General features: G+C 36.8%; 3 protein-coding genes and 1 pseudogene across 4 annotated transcripts; 1 reads left to right on the top strand and 3 right to left on the bottom strand.

The window, feature by feature from the left end:
• The first annotated feature begins 4,878 nt into the window (after positions 1 to 4,878).
• Positions 4,879 to 5,680, top strand: LOC143545032 (uncharacterized). Its single transcript, XM_077036991.1, has 2 exons — positions 4,879 to 5,362; positions 5,442 to 5,680. Exons 1-2 carry the CDS (start codon positions 4,879 to 4,881, stop codon positions 5,678 to 5,680), a joined length of 723 nt encoding a protein of 240 aa, XP_076893106.1.
• A 2,112-nt stretch (positions 5,681 to 7,792) lies between these two features.
• On the bottom strand, positions 7,793 to 10,680 carry LOC143545041 (protein HYPER-SENSITIVITY-RELATED 4 pseudogene; annotated as a pseudogene). Its single transcript, XR_013137357.1, has 2 exons — positions 9,725 to 10,680; positions 7,793 to 8,158 (listed from the first exon to the last, which is right to left on the bottom strand). The product of XR_013137357.1 is annotated as a protein HYPER-SENSITIVITY-RELATED 4 pseudogene (transcript).
• Positions 10,681 to 13,221: 2,541 nt separating this feature from the next.
• On the bottom strand, positions 13,222 to 16,168 carry LOC143545052 (inositol-pentakisphosphate 2-kinase-like). The gene is made up of 6 exons (XM_077037006.1): positions 16,064 to 16,168; positions 15,505 to 15,708; positions 15,200 to 15,347; positions 14,521 to 14,561; positions 14,136 to 14,246; positions 13,222 to 14,046 (listed from the first exon to the last, which is right to left on the bottom strand). The coding sequence occupies exons 1-6, from the start codon at positions 16,166 to 16,168 to the stop codon at positions 13,222 to 13,224; spliced, it is 1,434 nt and encodes a 477-aa protein (XP_076893121.1).
• Positions 16,169 to 17,265: 1,097 nt separating this feature from the next.
• Positions 17,266 to 21,364, bottom strand: LOC143545350 (bifunctional nuclease 2-like). The gene is made up of 10 exons (XM_077037259.1): positions 21,215 to 21,364; positions 20,275 to 20,564; positions 20,021 to 20,191; positions 19,876 to 19,925; positions 19,733 to 19,789; positions 19,479 to 19,544; positions 19,309 to 19,383; positions 17,620 to 17,735; positions 17,445 to 17,536; positions 17,266 to 17,355 (listed from the first exon to the last, which is right to left on the bottom strand). The coding sequence occupies exons 2-10, from the start codon at positions 20,558 to 20,560 to the stop codon at positions 17,303 to 17,305; spliced, it is 966 nt and encodes a 321-aa protein (XP_076893374.1). The 5' UTR covers positions 20,561 to 20,564; positions 21,215 to 21,364; the 3' UTR covers positions 17,266 to 17,302.
• Between the last annotated feature and the right edge of the window lie 390 nt (positions 21,365 to 21,754).

Raw genomic sequence — 21,754 nt, forward strand, 5'->3', positions numbered from 1 at the left:
GTTTCACCATTAGCCAATTCAACTGAAAAGTTTTCGTTTAAGTTCTTTCGCGGTCGCGCAAGTTTTTGTTCAAATGCGCGAGAAATAAAACTTCTATTGGCGCCAGTATCAAAAAGTATAGATGCATATTGTCCGTTAAGTAAAAATGTACCATTAACCACGTCATTATTCGCTTGCGCTTGGTGCGCGGTTATATTAAAAGCTCGGCCGCGCGTCACTTGGTTTGAAATTTGGTTAACCGGATTAGCTTGCGTAATTTGTACTTGCAGTCTCGGGCACGCGTTCCGGAAATGACTGGGGTCACCGCAGTTATAGCACGACTTGGGTCTTGGATTAGGGTATGTTGGTTGTGGGTTTAGCGGGTAAGTTTGTGGTGTTTGCGCGATTGGGTTGGCGGGAAGGACTCTACAGTTCTCAGCAGTGTGACCAGTACGGCCACATTGGTTACATTGTCGACACGGGACTTGAGTTGGATGGTGAAGTCTACAGGTTGGGCAAAAGGGTTGGTTTCCTGTGTAAGGTCTCTTAGTTGACGGGGCAAGGAGTGCGGGATTGGTTAAGGCATAGTTATGGACTACAGGGGGTGTTGGGTAAGTTGACAGTGGGTTAGGAGCGCGTACTAGAGGTTGGTAGGCGGGTTGCTGGACAACGAGCGGGTTGGTAAGCGAGTAGGTTTGATGATTGGGTCTGCGCCTACGCTTGAGGTTGTTACGGTTTGAGGGTTCTGGCTTGGTTTCTATTGGTTCTGGGACAGTCTTCGTGAGTTTGGTCTTCTCGGCTCCCCGCAGGAACAGGGTTCCTGCCCTGACATGGTTGTCGCTGAGCACAGCCGCCAACTCGATGGCGTCAGAGAGGGTTGCTGGGTTCCTGGCCCACACAGAATCTTGAATTTCCATGGGGAGACCCCCAAGAAACTTCTCGATGGCTCGGCGGGAAGGGGTAACTAGGTGTGGGACCAGCAAACTTAGTTCGTGGAAGCGCGTAGCGTACTCGCGCGCTTCGCCACTGTACTGCTTCAAGTTCCAAAATTCCTCCTCAAGGCGCTTTATTTCGTTGGGAGGGCAGAATTCTCTAGTCAAAAGTTCCTTAAATTCCTCCCACAGCATGCTAGAAGCAGCCTCTGCGCCACGCGCGTGAGCAACTCCGTTCCACCAAGTAAGCGCCCTTGATTCTAGGACACTTGAGGCGTATAAGGTTCGTCGGTCTGGAGGGCATTGGGTATGGAGGAAGGTGTTCTCAATTTTCTCGAGCCATTGGAGCATTACGGTGGCTCCTTCAAGCCCTGTGAGTTTCGGAGGGTTACCCGCATTAAAGGATTTAATATTGTATCCGGAGGGGTTGGTATTATTTTGGTTTAAGGCTTGGGCTATTGCGGCGGCCATTTCCTGGGAACGTTGCTGCCTACGTCTGCGCGCGGCTTCTCTCCTCTGATAACGAGCTGATAGCGGAGGCATTCTATAAAAGTTTTAATTTTTTGTTAATATCTTGGTATGGGAAATCGTTTTAGCGCAAAGTATATCGTCGTAAAGCTTGTTTCGCGGAGTTAAATGCTATCAAATTTTGAAGTAAAATATGAATTTAAATGCAAACTTAATACAGGTAATGAATTCGAATTGAAAATTGACAATTCATGTATCACCATGACTTTTCAAATCTTCAATTTAAAATATACGAGTAAATGAGCATTGAAGGTTGACAATTCATGTATCACCATGACTTTTCAAATCTTCAACTTAAAATATCGAGTAAATGAATATTGGAGATTGACAATTCATGTATCACCATGACTTTTCAAATCTTCAATTTAAAACATAAAGTTAATGGGGATTGAAAATCAACTATTCATGTATCACCATGACTTTTCGGATTTTCAATGTTAAGTCCCAACAACAAACGAATATGCAAGTAAAGAAACAAATTGAAATTTAACAATAAAAATCGAAAGATCGCGAAATAAACATGAAATCATGTGCTGCGTATGCGCAAGCATATTTTATAAATATCGAGTAATTAACAATTAGCGCGCAAACATGAGATATTTCTCATGCGCGAGAAGGGACTCTTAGGTATTCTAGGTCGTTACGTCTAACCACCTATCCTAAAGTCACGGAGCTCTGATACCACCTGTAACACCCCGGCCTCTCGTACCACCAATATTGTCCGCTCTGCCCACGAAGAGCTCACGGATTTGTTTTTGGTTGCCCAAAACGCGTTGTGGATGTTAAGAGGCAGGACATTACTTATGAACCAAGGATCTCTCTTGTCCACGTCCGATGTGGGATAGCCTAAGAGTGGGACGATGTTGTGTTTGCTAAGGGTGTTACAATCTACACTTTCCAGTTTGAAGCAGGTGGCCCCGATCAAATCGAGTAGGGTTTAAGAAGTTGTTGGTTTTGGTGTTTTGTATAATATTAACTTAACTAATAACGACGTATACTGGTAATCATGTATTTTGTATTATACCAACAAACTAATTAGGGAATTTTGTATTAACTTAACTACTTAAGTAACAATCTAGTAATTATGCCTTTTAATTAATATAATGATATTATGATCACTAATTAACTGCAATGTTGTCAATTTGATCAATGTGTTCACATATGTATGATTAATGTGGGTGTGTCTGTATCTACGTATGCTTGTTTTTGTGTATATGAATTTGTAAAACTGTATGCATATGTATGCTTATATGTATTTATTTTTTGTATGCATAATTAGATGTATGTGTGACTGTATGAAGGAGTTAAATGCTTTGTTTGATTTTATTAGGTGTATGTATGTATAATTAGATGTATAGATGTATAATTAATATGCATCTGTTGACTTTGTAGAACAAGAACAATAAACTAATTAGTTAAGAAATCAAGTGCTTGCAATGTGTGCACGTGTATTTATGCAATGACATAACAGTGTTTTTATGTATGATTGTCTGTGTATATATGTATATATGGTTGTGTGTGTATGTATAATTGTGTGTGCATATGCTAAGTGTTTTACTAGGTGTTATATACTAAGTTTCTATATACTAAATGTTTTATACACTGTCTTTTGTAGTGTTAACACTTAGTTATACATACACCGCTTGTATAAACTAGTGTGAAGAGGCATGAGTGTCATTTTTCATTAGTGTGTGTGTCGGTGCATATATGTATGCGGATAGGTATATGTCTGTAGGTACGTATATGTGTATATGTTTTGTATGCATTTGAATGTATCCGCATGTAGCTAAGTCAAAAATTGTGTTCATTTAGGTTAATGTTATGCAAATATTAAGAAAGTCGAAATGTGTGTTTTTGTCCTAGGGTTCTTTAATTTGCGAAGTCACGACTTGACTTAGGAAATTCAAACATTGTGTTCAATTGGTTAATGTTGTGCAAAGATTAGGAAAGTCAAACTGTGTTTTTTTGATTCAGGGTTCTTTGATTTGCAAAATTATAGTTTGACTTAGGAAAGTCAAAGTGTGTGTCTGAATTTGAGTGTAATAAGCAAGTTTAATTGAAAACGAGTGTGAATATATGTATGTATGTATGTGTGACTATGTGTGTGCATATGTATGTATGACTGTGATTGTGTGTTCATATATGTGTGAATATGCATACATCAAAGTGAGTGTGTGTGCATATCTGTGTAGTCAGTAGTGTGTATGTATGTTGTCAAACTATGTAAAATTTTGATTTCATGTAGGGGTGGCAAATGTGACTTATGGGTTGAATGAGTTGTATTAAAATGTATATAATGGGTCAGAATTGGTCAAACTATAAAAAGAAAGGATTGAAATGGGTTAAAACGGGTTGACATTTTCTTGAGATTTTTTTATGGAACGAGAAAAACGGAGGAAACTTTTAGTTTATTTACTTTTTTAGTTTTTGATTTATATTTCGAGTTATGATTTTTAATTATTTTTTTTATTTTGTTAGTGAGTGGTTTCTGAAATCTCAACCCATTTTGACCCATTTCAAAAACCTCTCATTAAAAAATTCAAAAAAAATAATTAAAAAATCATAACTCGAAATATAAATCAAAAAATAAAAAGTTAAAAAAACTAAAAAGTTTCCTCCGTTTTTCTCGTTCCATAATAATAATAATAATAATAACAATAATAATAAAAACTCAAGAAATAACCCGTTTTGACCCATTTCAATCCTTTTTTTAGTTTGGCCCATTCTGACCCATTATATACATTTTAATAAAACCCATTCAACCCATGAGTCACATTTGCCACCCCTAATTTCATGTCAATTTAGTTACTCTTATACAAATAAGCAGTTTAGATAGTCAAGATTATGATTGTTAATGTTAAGTAGATTGCAATAAGTAGCTTACAATAAAAGTTAACGGGTCACAGATAGCCAACCATAAAAAGTCAACTTTCGGTTGGTTGAAACTGTTGGAGGAAAAATATTTTAATAGAAAGAGGGTCCAAATTGCATGTATTTAAAACAACAGGGTTGCAAGTTGCAAGGGTATAATGGTCTTTTCACATAAAAACAAACTTTGGGTTCACAGCAGGGTCCCGATTGCAAAGAAAGGACCACCACAGGGGCCATATATGCGAAATGGCCACCACGGGGTTGAAAGATGTGTTTTGGGTTTCATCACAAGGACCATAAGACTATGCATTATGGGCGCGGAAGGGAGAGGGAGGTGGGCGCGGTGGGCTCCAAACACTGCCGAGGGGCGCCGATAGGTGGGGCGCGGAGGGGGCAATGGTGGAGGGGAAGATGGGCGCGGAAGGGGGTGAGGTGGGGGGCCCACCACTAACGGTCACTTTTTTAGCCGTTAAAAAAAATTAAATAATATAAAATACTATACCATTCACCCAATCTCTACAAACATCCCATTCTCCTATTTAAACTTTATAAAACTTTCTCTCCAAATATGTCTTCCGACTCATCTTTCACATCCGACTTCCAGCCCGATATCGACGATATTTCCAATTCAGATTCAGAGGATGAAGCGATATTTAGTGCCGTTCTAGAGGCTGCCCGACTCGTAGTCCAGCATTGTGAAAGCTCACAACCACTAAAAAGACGGCCTCATCTTCAACGGGATAGCGTAGGTGCGCATGACCATTTGATGAAAGATTATTTTTCGCCGGACACGACTTTTGATTCGGAACGATTTCGGCGCCGTTTTCGGATGAGTCGCCAACTATTTTTACGAATAGTTGGTGATTTAGAAAGCGTTTATGCATTCTTCCAACAACGGGCGGATGCGAGAGGTAAACCGGGATATTCAACAATGCAAAAATGCACGGCGGCAATTCGTCAACTAGCGTATGGGACTGCGAGCGACGCCATGGAAGAGTACTTGCAGAAGTCGAAGACAGTGGCTCGTGAAGCGCTTCACACATTCTGCGAATGTGAGTATTAATATTCTAATTATTTATTTCAAAACCGTAACATTTTAAGTATGAATTTCATAAAATTTGTTAAACTTAGGTATTCCACAACTATATCATAAAAAATATTTGAGGAAGCTGACTCAAAGCGACGTACAAAAAATATACGAGGTGCAGCATCAAAGACACGGTTTTCCCGGGATGCTTGGTAGCCTCGATTGCATGCATTGGGAATGGGAAGCTTGTCCTGTTGCTTGGCAAGGTCAATATCATCGGGGTGATCATGATGGCCCAATAGTTATTCTTGAGGCGGCTGCATTATTTGATCTTTGGATATGACATACGTTTTTTGGGATGCCCGGTGCAAACAATGATGTAGCTGTGGTTAATGTGGTCCCCTATTTTTGACCGCCCCACAGACGGAGTCTCGCCCGATATCTCATTTTCCACGAACGATGTCAACTACGAATACGGATATTATCTAGTCGACGGTATTTATCCGGAGTGGCCACATTGGTTCTTAGCTTTACGTGCCCGACTGACGAAAAACGTCAGTATTTCAAGAAAAAACAAGAGTCGGCAAGAAAAGACATCGAAAGGGCATTCGGTGTATTAAAGAAACGTTGGTGTATCATTAGACAACCGGCTCGTTTTCTACAAATGGATAAGTTAAGAAACATAATGTACACATGCATTATCTTGCATAATATGATATTGGAGGACTCGGGTAGAGCAGTTTGCCAAGGCGAGTACAACGATGAGCCAGAGCCGATCTGTACACTAAACGAAGATGAGAAACTTGTTAATTTATTAAAAACACGAAAAAGGGAAACGAATTTCAGCCTTCGATCGGATTTGGTTTACCATCTTTGGAGTAATAAGCAAGATGACGGCGAGGACGACGACTAAAAATAACTTTAATTTTTTTATATGTTTTTTTATTTAATTTATTTGTATTTTAGTATTATTGTATTTTTTTTATTATTGTATTATATATTATTGTATTGGTTTTTTTGTTTAAAAAAAAAGAGAGAGAATGTTGGGTTTTGAAGCCCCTTCACCATAGAGGGGCATTATGCCCTGGGGCTTCTCAGTGCCCACGTGGCGCAGACGTGGCACTGTGAAGGGGTTTCGAAGCCCCCCCACCATAGCACGCAGCCTAACTGAGGATTAATGATACCTTTTCAATTATTTATGTATTACATAATAAGTCAGACCAAGTACTGTGTTGCTATTTCTCAGATGCACCAAGTTAGATGTTGTCCGAGCCTATGCCACCGGTGTATCGAGTAATATAATGAGTTCGTTGATAACTAAAAAAGTTGATTCGCGGGTGTTATTGGCGCTCAACATAATGTTGAGAATAAAGTCTTATATGCAAATGAAAATAAAAAGTGGATACATGATAGTGGATAAAGTATCTCCTGATTATTTGATTATTAGGGAAGAGTTGTTTTGTAGATATACAAGGAGGGATAACACACCCAAAAATTACTATTACTATAACTATTAGTATATAATAGATATAAATACGAATTTTGGTGCCGCTAAGATCCTATTAGACCACTTAGGGGTATTGGTTCTTGCATTTTGTCTTTTTTTTTTCATGTTTTAATTCTAGTACTGTAACGAGCATAATAGAAGCCCACTGAACGCCTTTGTCTTTTAGTTTTTGCACCGTAATGAACGTGACCGGAGCCGACCAAATTCACGTAGACTCACCGCCTCAACGCCCATGACCGAAAGCACATGGCTTTTACCAATGCCTGAATTACCGATCGTTGCCACCCCTGATTCGCTCAACGTCTATATATATTTTTTATTTTTTGTTTTGGTTCCTGTACAGTGACACACGTAACCGAGGCCGACCAAAATTGTGTCGACTTACCGCCACAACGCTTGGTACCGAAATTGCTTGGGTTCGACCACCACCTGGGTTTTATAGACCTTCCCTGGTGCAACGCGCCGGGTAACACACTAGTTAAAAACAATGCTAATTCCTCAATTCATTGTTCATAAGACCATGCGTTGTGGTTTAACGTCAAGGCTGCCAGTGGCCACTGGCCACCATCATCCACGTCAGGGCCGCCTGCCATGTCCCCTTAGCGCGACCCCCCTTTGCCCCTTCGAGGCTAATTGACTACCGTCCCTGCCCTTACCGCCCCTACGGCGTGGTGTTTCGTGCCCCTCGCCTACAAAACTGATGCCACATCTGCGATGGGGTGGCCTTGGGTGGGTTTAACGCCCACAACAACCAGCCTAAGTATTAGATACAATGGTTTAAGAAGTATGTTTACATGACACAGGAACACTTTTTTATCCAAGAAGTTGGAAGATAAATTATAATCTGGGTGATCAAAATAATAAATATCACTTGTGAATAACAGAAAGTTTAAACTTACTATAATTATTCAGTAAATCAAAACAAAAATTAATGATGATTTTCATCAATTACTTCATCTCATCTTTCGTTTGAAGCCATCGAATGAGATTGTGAAGCACGATTTCCACATTCTCACCTTTCATTAACTCGCCTGCGATCTCAGCTGGTGTCACTTTGATCTTCTTTAATGCCTCTTTCACCACTCCAAATATTCTTAAGTGTTCATATTCCTTAACTTGTAGATAAGTAAATGGCAGTATCTTGAATCCATCATATGTACAATAAGACATCTCTACATGCACATCCATGCGCCCTGGTCTCAACAATGCCGCGTCCAAACGCTCCTTGTGGTTAGTTGTGAACACTATTATCCGCTCGTCTCCACAACTCGACCATAACCCGTCGATGAAGTTTAAAAGCCCTGATAAAGTTATCTACAATCCAATGCAAACATTTAGTCAATGTTAAAAACGTCAACTACGATTCTAAGGGTGTTTGGATGTGTTTTCGATCACTGGTTATTAAGAGTTTTAGGTGTGTAAATGAGCTGATTTTCTTCGATTATGAGAAGGTTAACATTGGCTAGCCTAAATACAGAATTGAACGCCAAAAAACAGAACCGGACGCCAAAAAACAGAATTGAACCGGGCCTAAGTGAAGTTGAGTTTGAACCCAGACTTTATATCTGAGCTAGATTAGACTTAAACCTAAACAAGCAAATTATGTATATGAAATAATGTTTTGAAACTAATATAAATATAATTGCATAACAAATATTATCATATGCACATTTAATTACAAGCATATTGTTTATCAATTATCCTTGCCAATCCTTGGCCACAAAACAAAAATATATGCAAATAAAAAAAATTAATAACTAATAAACTATAAACAAGTTTAGCCAAGCCAAATCGATTTCTAGTTTAAAAAGTTACTCACAAGCTGAGCTCGAGCTTTAGATATACGATTAGAAATGGGCCGAGCATGAATAATGACTAAACGAGTTTGAAAAATTACCTGCAACTAACTTGAGCTTTAGACATAGAGTTTGAAAAAATCCGAGCTCAAACTCTATTAAAATGCCATGACTTCGAATCTTTGATTCATAGTATTCAACCCGATGTTTGGATAAAACACAATTTACTTTTGATTGATTATCTAGTACTTAAAAAAAAAATTGAACAATGTTTGGAACTGCCCCACCCAAGTGAGCCTTTCTAAGACATGATGTTAATCGCCTATACAAATTTTAACACTCCATGCCATTACTCACACATAAATACCATCCATAAGGCCAACTCATCATCTAGTACTGAAAAAATGTTTTAAAAGGATCCATATAAAAGGCTTATACTATGTAACTCTCTAGTTGTATTTTGAATCTTAATCATCTATTTAAAATTAATAACACTGTAAACTAAAGAAAAACTATTATGTACATGAAATAATGATTTTAAACTAATATAGTATATAATTGCATAACAAATATTATCATATACACATTTAATTTCAAGCATATTGTTTATCAACTTTTGTTGCCAATCCTGGTCACAAAACAAATATATATGTAAATAAAAAACTAATTAATAACTAATAAACCATAAAAAAGTTACGCCAAGCCAAATCGAATTCTAGTTGAAAAAGTTACTTAGAAGCTGAGCTCAGGCTTTGAATACGTGATTCAAAATGAGTTGAGCATGACCTCTGTTAAATTAAACGCGCTTAAATAGTTGCATGCGACTAACTTGAGCTTTAGACATAAGAGCTTGAAAAAAGCCGAGCTCAAACTCTATTAGATTAAAATTAAGCATGCCGAGTTTAAACTTAAATATCATGGCTTCAACAATCCAAATATCCTATCCTAATGTTTGGATAAAATACGCTTTACTTTTGACTCATCATCTAGTGCTGAAAACATGTTTTCAAAGAATCCATATATTAGCCTATATAGTTATGTAACTTCTCTAGTTATGCAAAACAAAAGGTATGTATATATGTACCTTATCATCCCTATCTTGGTCTTGATTCTCAACCTCTCTACTTTGCACCCCAACATTACAATCAATATCCTCAATCACAATAATAGACCTATTCTTTGTCCCAATCAACAACCTCCTCAAATCAGAGTTACACTGCACCTCCTTCAAGTCCAAATCATACACATCAAACTTCAAATAATTCGCCATCTCCGCAACCAAACTCGACTTCCCTGTCCCAGGCGGCCCGTAAAACAAGTACCCGCGCTTCCACGCCCTCCCCACCCTCCTATAATATTCCTTCCTCCTCACAAACAACTTCACATCCTCCATTATCTCACATTTCTTGCTTTCTTCCATCGCAATCGTCTCAAACGTCACGGGATGGTTTAAAACCACTGCGCTCCGGTAATCCGTCCCGTTGTAATCCACTGTATGCAGTTTCACCACCTTTTTGTTGTTTTTAATCTCGTTGGCTGCATGGAGTATGTGATGCAAGTATTTTGTTAGTATTACTTGTTTATGCTTCTTGTGGAAGCTTAACTCGAAGTACTTGAGTTCGGATCGAGCGTTGGAACCCGGGCTGACGTCGACACGCTCGGTGTGGAGTACCCATGTGCATTTGATGGATTGGAAGGTGACGGTGATGCGTTGGTTGCAGTCGGGGGAGACGGTGAGGTCGTGTTCGTGTTCGGGTTTGGTGGCTTTGATGCGGAGGGTGGAGTTGGATAGCTTGGTGCCTAAGTAAAGGTTTGCGGCCTCGAAAAGCTGGTTCGGGGTGAGGCCGTCGGAGTTGTGGATGACGACGGTGAGGTGGTGGCTGAAGAGGGTTTTGAAGGAGGATGAGAGGTGGTCGGTGAGGTCGGTGGGGAGGAGGGTGGTGGAGATGGATTTGAAGAGGAGGGCGGAGGCGGTGAGCGAGGCGGCGGCGGAGAGGATGTGTTTCGGTGGTGGGAGGGATTCGAATGAATACATGACGGTGGCGGTCGGTGACGGTGGTGGCAGGTGGAATATTACTGAAGTTGGTTTTGGTAAATATCTAAGATATTAAAAGTGACTTGCTCTTCAAGTTAGAGATTATACTGATTATATTTATATGTTTTTTTTTAAATATCGAGCATTATTTGTTTATAACTACTGAAATATAGGATCTTTAATATGAATTCAGTTTTTCAAAGATTCAACTGTGTGTACTTGCTGCTGCTTAGATATTTAAGACCGTTCAGTAAAGAAAAAAACTTGGATATTAAATGATCCAAGATAATCATGTTTGAGTTTTAACAGGCCCAATATAACCCAATTGGTGTCGGCAGGCCCTTTGATTTTTGGTAAGGCTAGGTGTACTGGAGGGGCGATTTTTGGCACGTGTACGTAGGGGAGTTGATTTTCATATTAGGGTGTAATGGTTTGTAACCCAATATTGCTTCTCATGTCATATATATATATATACACACACACAACATAATATGGTATTTTTATTCTCAAACACAAATCGGCGACAAAGGCATGTGCCCCCGCTCAAAATCGCCCCAAAATCGGCCGGGGGCGGTGTTCACAGCAATGTTGGGGCGATTTTGCCCACTTATCGCCCCGCTATATTTTGCCTAAGCGTGTATTGATAATCTAATTGGTGACATTATTTATGTAGAGCTAAAGAGAGACCGATAGCTTGCTTACCACATAACTAATATGTGGTACGATGGTAGCAGACGTTAATTAGTTATATAGGGTCGCATGGAGTGTCATAATGGCACTTTATGCGGGCAAAAACGTTTATAAAAAAGGAGTATGGTTTCAAAATATGAGTGATATGATGTGCTAAATTATCAGAGAAGTGACTGATTGTGTGATAGAGTATGTCAATACCCGTGTACCATTTTTGCCTCTCATATGATCCGTATAATGATTACATATACTGACACCCAATATAAAGTCAAATCACCGTAATATTATAGCATCTAAACAAGATCTAAACAAGAGGAAAAAAAACAATAATAATAAAAAAACCCTATGGACAAATCAAATGTTAACACACTGCACAAACAACTATTCATTTACTAATACTACACGCATAACTATACGACATGAAAATAATCAACTTTTTAGCAATTCAAAACCAGTTCAACACACTGTTTATCAAACAATTCGTATTCGGGATGACTTGTGTGACCCGTTTAGTTAAAATAAGTTGTCTTCATATTAAAATAAGTCTGTCTTCAGATTGAATTGTTTAAAACTATTTTATTAAAAGGTCTCTCTTCCATATAAGAATCAAAGAAAGAAAAGTATACATGTTTATAAGGGTGACCCCTAATTGATTAAACAGGTCTCTACCCATATAAGAATCACAAAAAAATATATGTCTAACCTATTTACATCCTGTCAACCATTTTATGACAAGTTTAACCCATTTACAGCTTGATGACAACCATTTACAAACCAGGAAGCTAACTTCTCCTGTTGGATAAACTGTTGTTTGGTGAATCGTGTATGTCGCCAGTCTGTCGTTTTAACATGCAAATGCAAGCAGAGTTCAATCTTACTACAAATATATTTCCTTTCAGCTATTCCAGGCTCGGAGGTGGAAAACAGACTAATGTGCCAAAACAGGTAAAGTTTGTATGAACCAGTTTGGGCAGGATTGGAATGGCTCAAAGCACTTATTCTCATATATGATAAGAGATCTTATTTAAATTCAAAAACAAAATGAGCTAAGAAGATGTTATGCAATAAAATTATTTTTGGTGATTTTATACCCATTTCCTTTTTAGTCTACTTTTGATTTCACCGGTTAAGACATAAAAATATAGCTCAAATCAACCCATTTTGTCAAGTAAATGGGCCAAAACTGCCATCTCGAGTCTATTTCAACTTCCCGGCTGATTAACTCACACACACGCAAATAAATGGATAATTAAATACCTTTTAAAAGAGTTGCAGCTTGTTAATCCAGCCTGCAATATTTCTTCGAGCACAATCAATCGTTAAATGGTGATGACTGTTCATGTGATGCGTGAATTTCCAATATAGTCTTGTATCAGGTCCCCTTCCTAATAACAAAAAACTTTGGACCATTAACTATGAAAATATCATGGGCCCATCAATACACTGCTAACAAGCTGGGCAGGTGGCCTTCAAGGGGTTGAGGCACCTTGAAGGTTCGGTCGTTTTTTTTCAGTTTAGACCCGGTTTGGTTTAGGTTTTACCATTTGGGCCCATTTGCCCAAACTAATGAATTTGGCTACTATTGTACTTCTAGAAGGTAAAACCGATCTTAATAAAGACTATTACCATTGGCCACTTAAGTTAATTCCACAACGAGCTGTGCGAACAAATACCAAGTATTGGCATAGGTTGGAATTTCACCAAGTAGTTGATATCACATTCTGTGTAGGTGTAGAGAACATCGGTCGGTCTCTTTCTGCATATTTCCTCTTATGTTCCATACACTATAGCAAAAGATAACAAAAATGTTTCAAAATCTTAACTTTATGAATCCACATTCAACTTTAATAATAAACTTATTGTTTGCAAATATGTGACACGTATAAGGCAAGCGAACAACTGTAAAGAAGATTTGAGAAGTTACCATCTTCAACAATGGATTTTTCTTCAACTCTTGCAGAATTTTCAGGCGGCTTTATGGTTCCCATCTTCTTCGTGTAGGATCGGAGTATTTTTTGGTCTAGTTCATAGTAATATATCATCTTTTCCAAAGGTTTCATATCAAGGTCAATAAAAGATACCTTATAATCAAAACTTTGGCCAGTGGATTCATGAAAAATGACACTATATGGAGATTTTGGATCCACTTTTTCCCGTGTTCTAAAACTAATCATGAGACTCAAATCTTTTGCAGTTGCAGAAATCAAATAGTCTCTCACAATCTTCAAACTTCCCTCCAACGGTAACGAATGCACAGAACTGTATCTTCCTGATAACTTATCTTCTCCTAACTTTTTACAAATCACACACGGCTGAGAAACGACATCATAATATGCATGAATTGCACCTTCTATGTCATAAACATCAAGCTTTTGAACTTCAAGAAGCCGGTTTAATAATCCTGATCTGAAAACAGCCTCGGAAACGAGTTCCAAAAAGTAAGTTGTACGTGCGCCGTCATCAGCTTCAATAACAGATTTCAGTTCATCTTCAAATGCTTTATCGTGATGAACGTTAGTTATGTATTTCCCGCCACCTAAGCTCCCAAACACGAGTGAACCGTTTAAAAACACGCGGAAATTGTTTTGAGGAGTCGAGAAGAGGTCTTTGATTGATTTCAGTATTCTTTCTTTGGATCCGGAGAACATATCCAATGGGTCAAATTGACTTAATTGTGGTATCTGAGGTAAAACAAACAAGTTATTATCTAGTTGTGGATGTAAAAACAAGTCTTGTTTAAAGATAAATACTAAAGGGTATTAAAGAAAACCATTTTTTGTTGCAATTTGAGGCTCTGGTGTAGCTTGAAACGAGTCATACTTTTTTTGATTGTGTGTTCTTCTGAAATGTATCTTGAACATTGAAGAAATCCACACTTAGGCTGATTTATAAAGAAAAGTAACAAAGTAAGATAATATACCCAAAGAAACATCATCGATGAAAACGTTATAAATTCATTGATCTTTGTCAGACTTTGGTTTACTCTGATTTTGTTAAGTAATAACATTGTTAACACGTAATCACAAGGGTCGTTTCCTACACGTATGTATGTATGTATGTATGTAATAATATTCTCAAGAATGGGAAGCCTGATGGTGCACCGATGGCTGTTTACTTAGATGAAAAATGAATAACATAGGGAATAAAGAATGTACCTTTATCTCTACAGATATAGAAAGCTCCTTGTCATGAAGAGCTGTCATGCAAATGAAGAATAAGTAGTTATTATATCAGTCTCTAAAATTTCCATGCACATATATAGATAAAAGACAAAAGAAATATTGTTCAATTATCATGTGACAATGCTCCACATATTAAAAGATGATTTTCGGCCACATGTATATGTTTCTATATCTAAAGCCAGTAAACAAGTGGGCATTGCCTTAAGCACTTTTAGGCATTTTGGAACCATTATTACATTGCACAAGTCAGGCCATACATCCTGGATGACCATTTAATTAATCTCTTCACAACAATGTCTTTATGCCATCAAAACCTAAGAATATACTTGTAAAATGCCAAATGAATATATTCATTATGACTGTGTCTTGGATATTTATCCATATATTAGCTCATAACCACAAAGAATGCCACAGATTTAAGTTTATTGGCTCTATATTTATTTGTGTATTGTGATAGGTGATCATACTCATTATGCTTAGGCTATTCTTCTAATGGAAGACTCATCATGCATGATTAGATTATGCGGTACCAAGTAACAAGTTCAAATTTTGATATCTTAACAAAAGATTACGGACAGTTCATTTTGAATTTTGCAGAAAAAAAAATAAGCTAAAACATGTTTCTAATTAGATCCAAAAAGTTAGTAATTACCCTGAGGGAAAACTGAATGATCAGATATAAGAAGCGCATAATTACACTGTGTATTAACATCTGCATCATCAACTCTCCAAGAAGGACGCTGAGAAAGAATATTATTCCCCAAGGCTTCAAGGAAATCACTGGATACAAGAACACGAACCTGCAAATTTGTTAAAACTTAATATCGAACTGAAATCCATGTTGCAGTTTATATATGAAAACAGTGAGCACCGAGCAACAAAGCAAATGAGCTCAAATCCAATCCCATCAAAACAATAACATATTTTGCAGATTTTAATAAAAGTGTAAGAACATACCCCTGCATCAACATGATTGGAACCTAATAGCGGGCGCATTACATGCTGCACGTATAAATGTTCTGCAATTTCCCTCGTTGGAGCAGATAAGAGGTCACAGTCTTCTTTCCATAGAAGAACTTCGTGTACAGATAAATCCGAAGAAAGTTCCTCACAACTGATCCCGTTTTTCTTAACCTTTTGTACCCTCAACACTTTTCCAACCTACACGGAGCAATTCAATTCCATGAAAACAGTTCAACTTACAATTGAACAACCCTAAAAAGTTGAATCTATCTTCCTAAACGAGATAATTTGCATAAACGCCAAATGCAATAACAAGCACATGCAATGATTACAAGTAGAGTTTCCCTCCATGATACATATATATGCAGCATATCAATCATACTACACATTATATACTGTAGTTTGAAATGGAAAAATAAAATTATATTAGTAGTATATATATGTAGTATGGAGTTGTCTCACTAATTCTAACATAAGCATAAAAATAAGCAACCTAATAAGTTATAATGAGGCATTGAATTGTATTGTATTTGTATAAAAAGCTAAAGCTTACGAAGAGAGGAGATAATCCAGTATAAGAGAGAATGAGATTAGCAGCTCCTTCTCCTCTGTATATCCAATCGCGCGCGTCTTTTGCGTCTAAAAGCAGTTCCGCCATATATAATTAATATACCACTGCACAGGTACGTAATAACTACTGAAATATATATATATATATATATATGATCACGTCCTTTAATTTGTAAGAAAGAAAGAATTTGAATATCGTAATGTATAATGTAGTGTACAGAAAAGCTTAAAACCCTAGCTAGTTAGCTCTCTATGATACACACTCGTCTGGATGGATGGGGTTGAAAGGTGGTTTAGGGTTTTCAACTTTTCTTTTCACCAACCAATATTGATACATACATACATATAACAAAAAAAAGGTATTTTATTTGAGTTTTGCACGTGTTGGTCTCCAACTAGTCCCTCAATAAGATTGGATGAGACCAAAGTTTGCAACTTTACATGGTTGTTTGGGTTGTGATTTTGGCATAAGCAAGACACTCTAACGCTTAGTTCCCGAATTCATTTATCGATAGAAAAGAAATGATAGGAAAGAAAAAAATTGTTGTGTTCTCAAGGTTTTTCTTTTTAAAGAAAGAAAAAAAAGAAACGAAAGAAAATTGTGTCGCTGAGTTCCAATAAACGAAAGAAAATAAAACATATGCCAAGTTCAATCAAACCATGTGGAACCCTTAGATTTACAAACAACTTGACTCACATACACCCTAAAACAGTAGTGAATGTAAAATCCTCGTATCCTAGTTCAATCAATGCAATCTTCCATAAAACCCCTCCAAATCTATACAAAATTTCTAATTTTATTTAAACCAAGTGATTTTAGCTCATCTCCACATAAATGCATGTCATGATGCTTTCTGCATTGGTATCAACCCTTTTATTCATCATCCAACTTACATACCTCATATACCAACATGACTCGCTTTTAACCACTTAACACGATATAGTTCACATATGTTTAGTTATCACCCGATGATGTTACAAACGTCAACAGACGGGGACAAGAGCTTCCGAAAAGCATACAACCATCATTCTTTCAACTATTCACATATTTACAACATTTTATAACTACATAGATACCATTATTTACTTAAAGCCCCAACTTTGCTTTGGATACCAATTATTTACAGTCTGAATCATCCTGCAACAATACATAAAAAAAACTTAAATATGCTAGAATTACTACTCAAATGCATTCAGATTTGGTTGAAGTTTAGGGTACCTGTTACGCCCAATTTCTCTTTGATCTGAGTCGAGTGAGTTTATCCCTCCACTGAGCTGTGAAATCGCAACAAAACAATTAAACAATCTTATAAAAATATGAGGGTAAATTGGTCAAAACAGAAATAGTACGAAGAGTAGCATACCTGCATCTCTATAGCGTTCCTCTAAAGCAGCGATAAGCATGTTCCGTACCAGATTAAACTCCTTGGTTTCAACACACGGCTGCCCACTTGGTCTGACACATGTTACAATCTTTGTCAATATTTATTATGCTTCCATAATGTAATATCTATGTATAAAAATGGAACGCTTTTATACCGATCTAGTTCCTTAAACGTTAAACCTTCCGAAGAACTCTGGAACAAGAGCTTTGCAGATTCAACCACCTTCATCCCGTCACTTTGTGCCAAAAACTTGTTCACTTGTATCGGTACCTACAATATATATTAATAATTTTATAATTAAAAAAAACTAGCAAAATTACCCGCGTGTTGCGGCGGGAATTCAATAAGTATTGACTCGGTTCAATTCATTATGACATTGAAATAGTATCAACATTCATATAACAACTAAAAAAACCTTGATGTTGTGGTGAATTTAATAATTCTAGTTTATTATATTAGCAAATAATATTTCAATTAACCAAAGATGAACCAATGTATTGGGACTCTATGTAACGAAAGATGAGACAATGGATTAGGACTCAATGTACTATACTACCAGAATTTATTTATCAAATAATTCCAACTAATGGCATGTGAATATGCTTGGGGTTGAGTACTTTGAATTGATGATGAGAATGAAACAGGTGACCCAATATGAAGAAGATGAGGGCAATATGGTAATTGTAAATGTTTTCTTTTCCTTTCTCACTCATTCCTTCCAATTTGGTTCATTTTCTTCTCTGTTTCTTTTCCTTTCTATTGTTTTCCATCATTTAAAAAACTTTGGAATATCATTTTCATCTTGATTCCCCCCATTTTTCTTTCCTTTCTCTTCATAATTTAACTCAGGAACACAGCGTAAGTTCCATCTTTTGGAATAAAACATTATAATCGTATGAATTTTTCTTTGCACAGGCACAGACGAAATACTAAATTGCATATAAGATTATGCCAAAATTTTATTCACCGTGTTTGAAGGTTCCAACACTTTTGTAATGCCAAAAGAGTTTTAACACATTCAAAACCTTTCACTTACCATAACAATAACAATATAATATTTTAATGTCCAAGTAAAGGCCTAAATCCGTGTACAAATTATTTCTGGATTTTAATTGTTTATCGGAAAGAATGAGAAGGGTTGGTTTGGTGAAAATGCATGAATATTACCACGGTGAAACTACCGTATCTCCGCCATAGCATCGTTACCGGAACCGACATTACTTCACCATAAGTCCATAATATCACCATCACCATCAGCGCTATGTTGACAGTTGCCGCTAGAAATAATCATTCGCCCCCGTCCCCTAAAAAAACCGTCAGTGACCGCCACAAAAAATCGTCGGAGATTGCCTTTAACCATCACCGGTCACTACTGTTCCGGTCGATTCTATTTCTGACAATCCTAGTGACAGTCCTTTGAAGGCGGAGATGGTTGACGGCGATTGTTTGTTGGGTGGAAGAAGAAGGTTGCCAATCAAATTAATGCCTTAGTCGAAATTAGGGGTTGGGTATTTATAGGGTACCGAGCATCCCTTCAAATCAACACAACTGTACCCTGCCGCCGTTTCGAGTCGTTGTGATTTTTCAAACAGGCTACGTGGGAGGCTAAATATATAACACGTGTATGGCTAAATATATAACAACGGTTGGCCGGAAACTTCCTATGTGACGGTTGGTCATAAACCGCCACCGCAATTTTAAATAAAATATATGATGCGTGAATAAATACGTCAAAAGAGGGTAAAACAAAGACCTTATTTTGGGCACCAATTCTAATTGTAGAATAGAATAATAAGATTTTTAGTGTTTCAAGTGAAATTGATAAATAATTGTGATGGTGTACCTTGCACCTCACAGCAATATTGATTGCATCAGAGGGACGAAGGTCAAAGTTAACACATTCATTTTCATCATCCACCTGAAATTAAATTAAAATTACCATAACCTTAGTTAAGCAGAATCACTAGTGCTTTTAGCACGTTATTAACTAAATTGTTAGTTGGTTGTCGATACCTTTGTTAGATATAACCGAGCAAAATAGGCCTCGTGTATTCTCTTGGTCACACGAACAAGTTTGGCCTTGAAAAAGTAAACATAACATGTAAGTCCAACATAATACTTCTTTATCCTAAACAAAATTACTCTATTAAGAAGATAATAGTCTAATACAATGTTTATTTTCATTATGAAAATACCATCATTGCTTCTTTTACTCATTAACCCTAAATAATGAAATTTATGCAAATCTACTATAACAATAGACTTACTTTATAGCCCATTTTATCAATCATCTCCTTCACCACATTATACATGGTTGGCCTCGCCTATAACAGAAACATGATATTTCAATCAATACAAAACAAATATATAAAAAGACAACAAATTTTAATGTCTTAATTATAAAACATATGATCTGGACATTGCGCATAGCTGCCAAAAGCAATACACTAGGCGTCTCCACTGCCAAGAATAAAACATGAATTCAGACCATCGCGTAATTAAATACGGCTCATAAACTTTAATTAAATAAAATATATGAGGTAAAATAACCGTACAAACGATTATAGGAAGTAAAAGGCCGGTCCCGTCTTCCATTTTCAGTACAATTGCAGGATGTGGAGCATAATCAGGCAAATGACTACCTTGAGGATTGTTATGAGCACACCTTAAATGCTTTCCGTCCCTCATTTTAATTATAAAACCATCGGGACCACTCTTCACCTCAACTAAATTGGAAAAAAAATATCATATTTTACCAATAAGATAACTTCCGTAAGCGAAAAACTATTCGACATTACTAATATATTACCAGCTTCAAGCACACTGGAATTGACATAATCTGAATCATTTTCATTGAAGCTTTCAGCCATGCTACCATTACCATTTGAAGACGAACTGAAACTACACGTCACGGTTTTTGACATGCGTTGTTTGCGCACTTGAACCCTAGGGTTGTTAACACCTTTAAATCCAAAAATTCCACTTTTTTGAATCTTGGACCGCATTAAAGACCCCTCAATTGCAGGAACTGCGTGGACCCCACTTTGTTTCCTACAGACGGAGGGGAAAACAACTCGACCTTGCAAAGTACTCATTTCACTGTTATAGTAAGCAATAAACACGCACGTGCGGTTATGCATTTAATCAATAAAATGAAGCTAAATTCTTAAAACCTAGAATTCATTATTTCAGCTCAAAGTAATCATATAATCACTATCATGACATGATAACAAACATGATCCATCAATCTAATGCATTGTTATATCATTAATAATCAATTATAATTAACATGTAAAAAGAAAGTCCTGAGTTCAAGTTCTAGTCTTTTTTGCTTATTTCTATAGGTGATTAGATCAAGAAATGATGAGGATCAACATGAAACAAATTAAGGGCCCATTATAGTAAATCTGCTACAATTTTTATAAAAATCAGACAAACAAATTATTATAAGTTTATTATGAATTTATGCTAGATATGTTTTCTTACAGAAGATCAGTTACTACTTTAGCCCTAAAATTTGTGCAAATAATTAAGGCCACCTAACCACCATAAATAACAAAAAAAAAAAATCTATTTTTACAATTTCATATGCTCTATCTATTTTAAATCAGATCAATATAATTCAAATCATATATATCACCAATTCCTAATAATAATAATAATCAAAATCAGCACTTTTTCTACAAACAATCAGATACCCAGATACAATTATACATCAATTAACAGATTAATCGATTTCAATTACTCACCAGTGCAAAAGTTGACCTAATTAAAGTCAAGATCGCAAATTCAGCCCCAAATTGTAAGTAATCCGACAAAAAATCCGAATTAAATCAGATGAATGGCGTCAATTGTGATTCAATAAGCCATCGATGTGATGAATTGATGAAAAACGATCAAATTATAGCAATCCTAAAAAAAGAAAAAAAAATAATAATAATTTGGATAAAAGGGAAGAAGATAAGAGATTCTTTAGTGTAAGAGGATAGACAAGAACGACTTTTAAGGGGTTTCTGTTCAGATACTTAATTAATTGTTTTTTGGGATATTTACCAAAATGTCCTCTTCATTCGAAAGTTGTTTTTTCTTTAACGGCAAATTTCTTATATTTAGACTACCGCACTCTTCAAATTTTGTTGTCTTAACCGGGCCCACGCTGGCTTCATAGTTTGGCTTGGGCGTTTCCCGGGAAACCTTACCGCCGACTACCACTTGACAGCCATTGTGCCACCACAAGAGCAGAACTCTTTGGCGTAACACACGGTGGAACTAAAACTCGGGTGGGCTCA

The sequence above is a fragment of the Bidens hawaiensis genome, unplaced genomic scaffold, assembly GCF_021521415.1.
Source record: "Bidens hawaiensis isolate Kalapana, Puna unplaced genomic scaffold, B.hawaiensis_p1.1 tig00000904_1, whole genome shotgun sequence".
NCBI lineage: Eukaryota > Viridiplantae > Streptophyta > Magnoliopsida > Asterales > Asteraceae > Bidens > Bidens hawaiensis.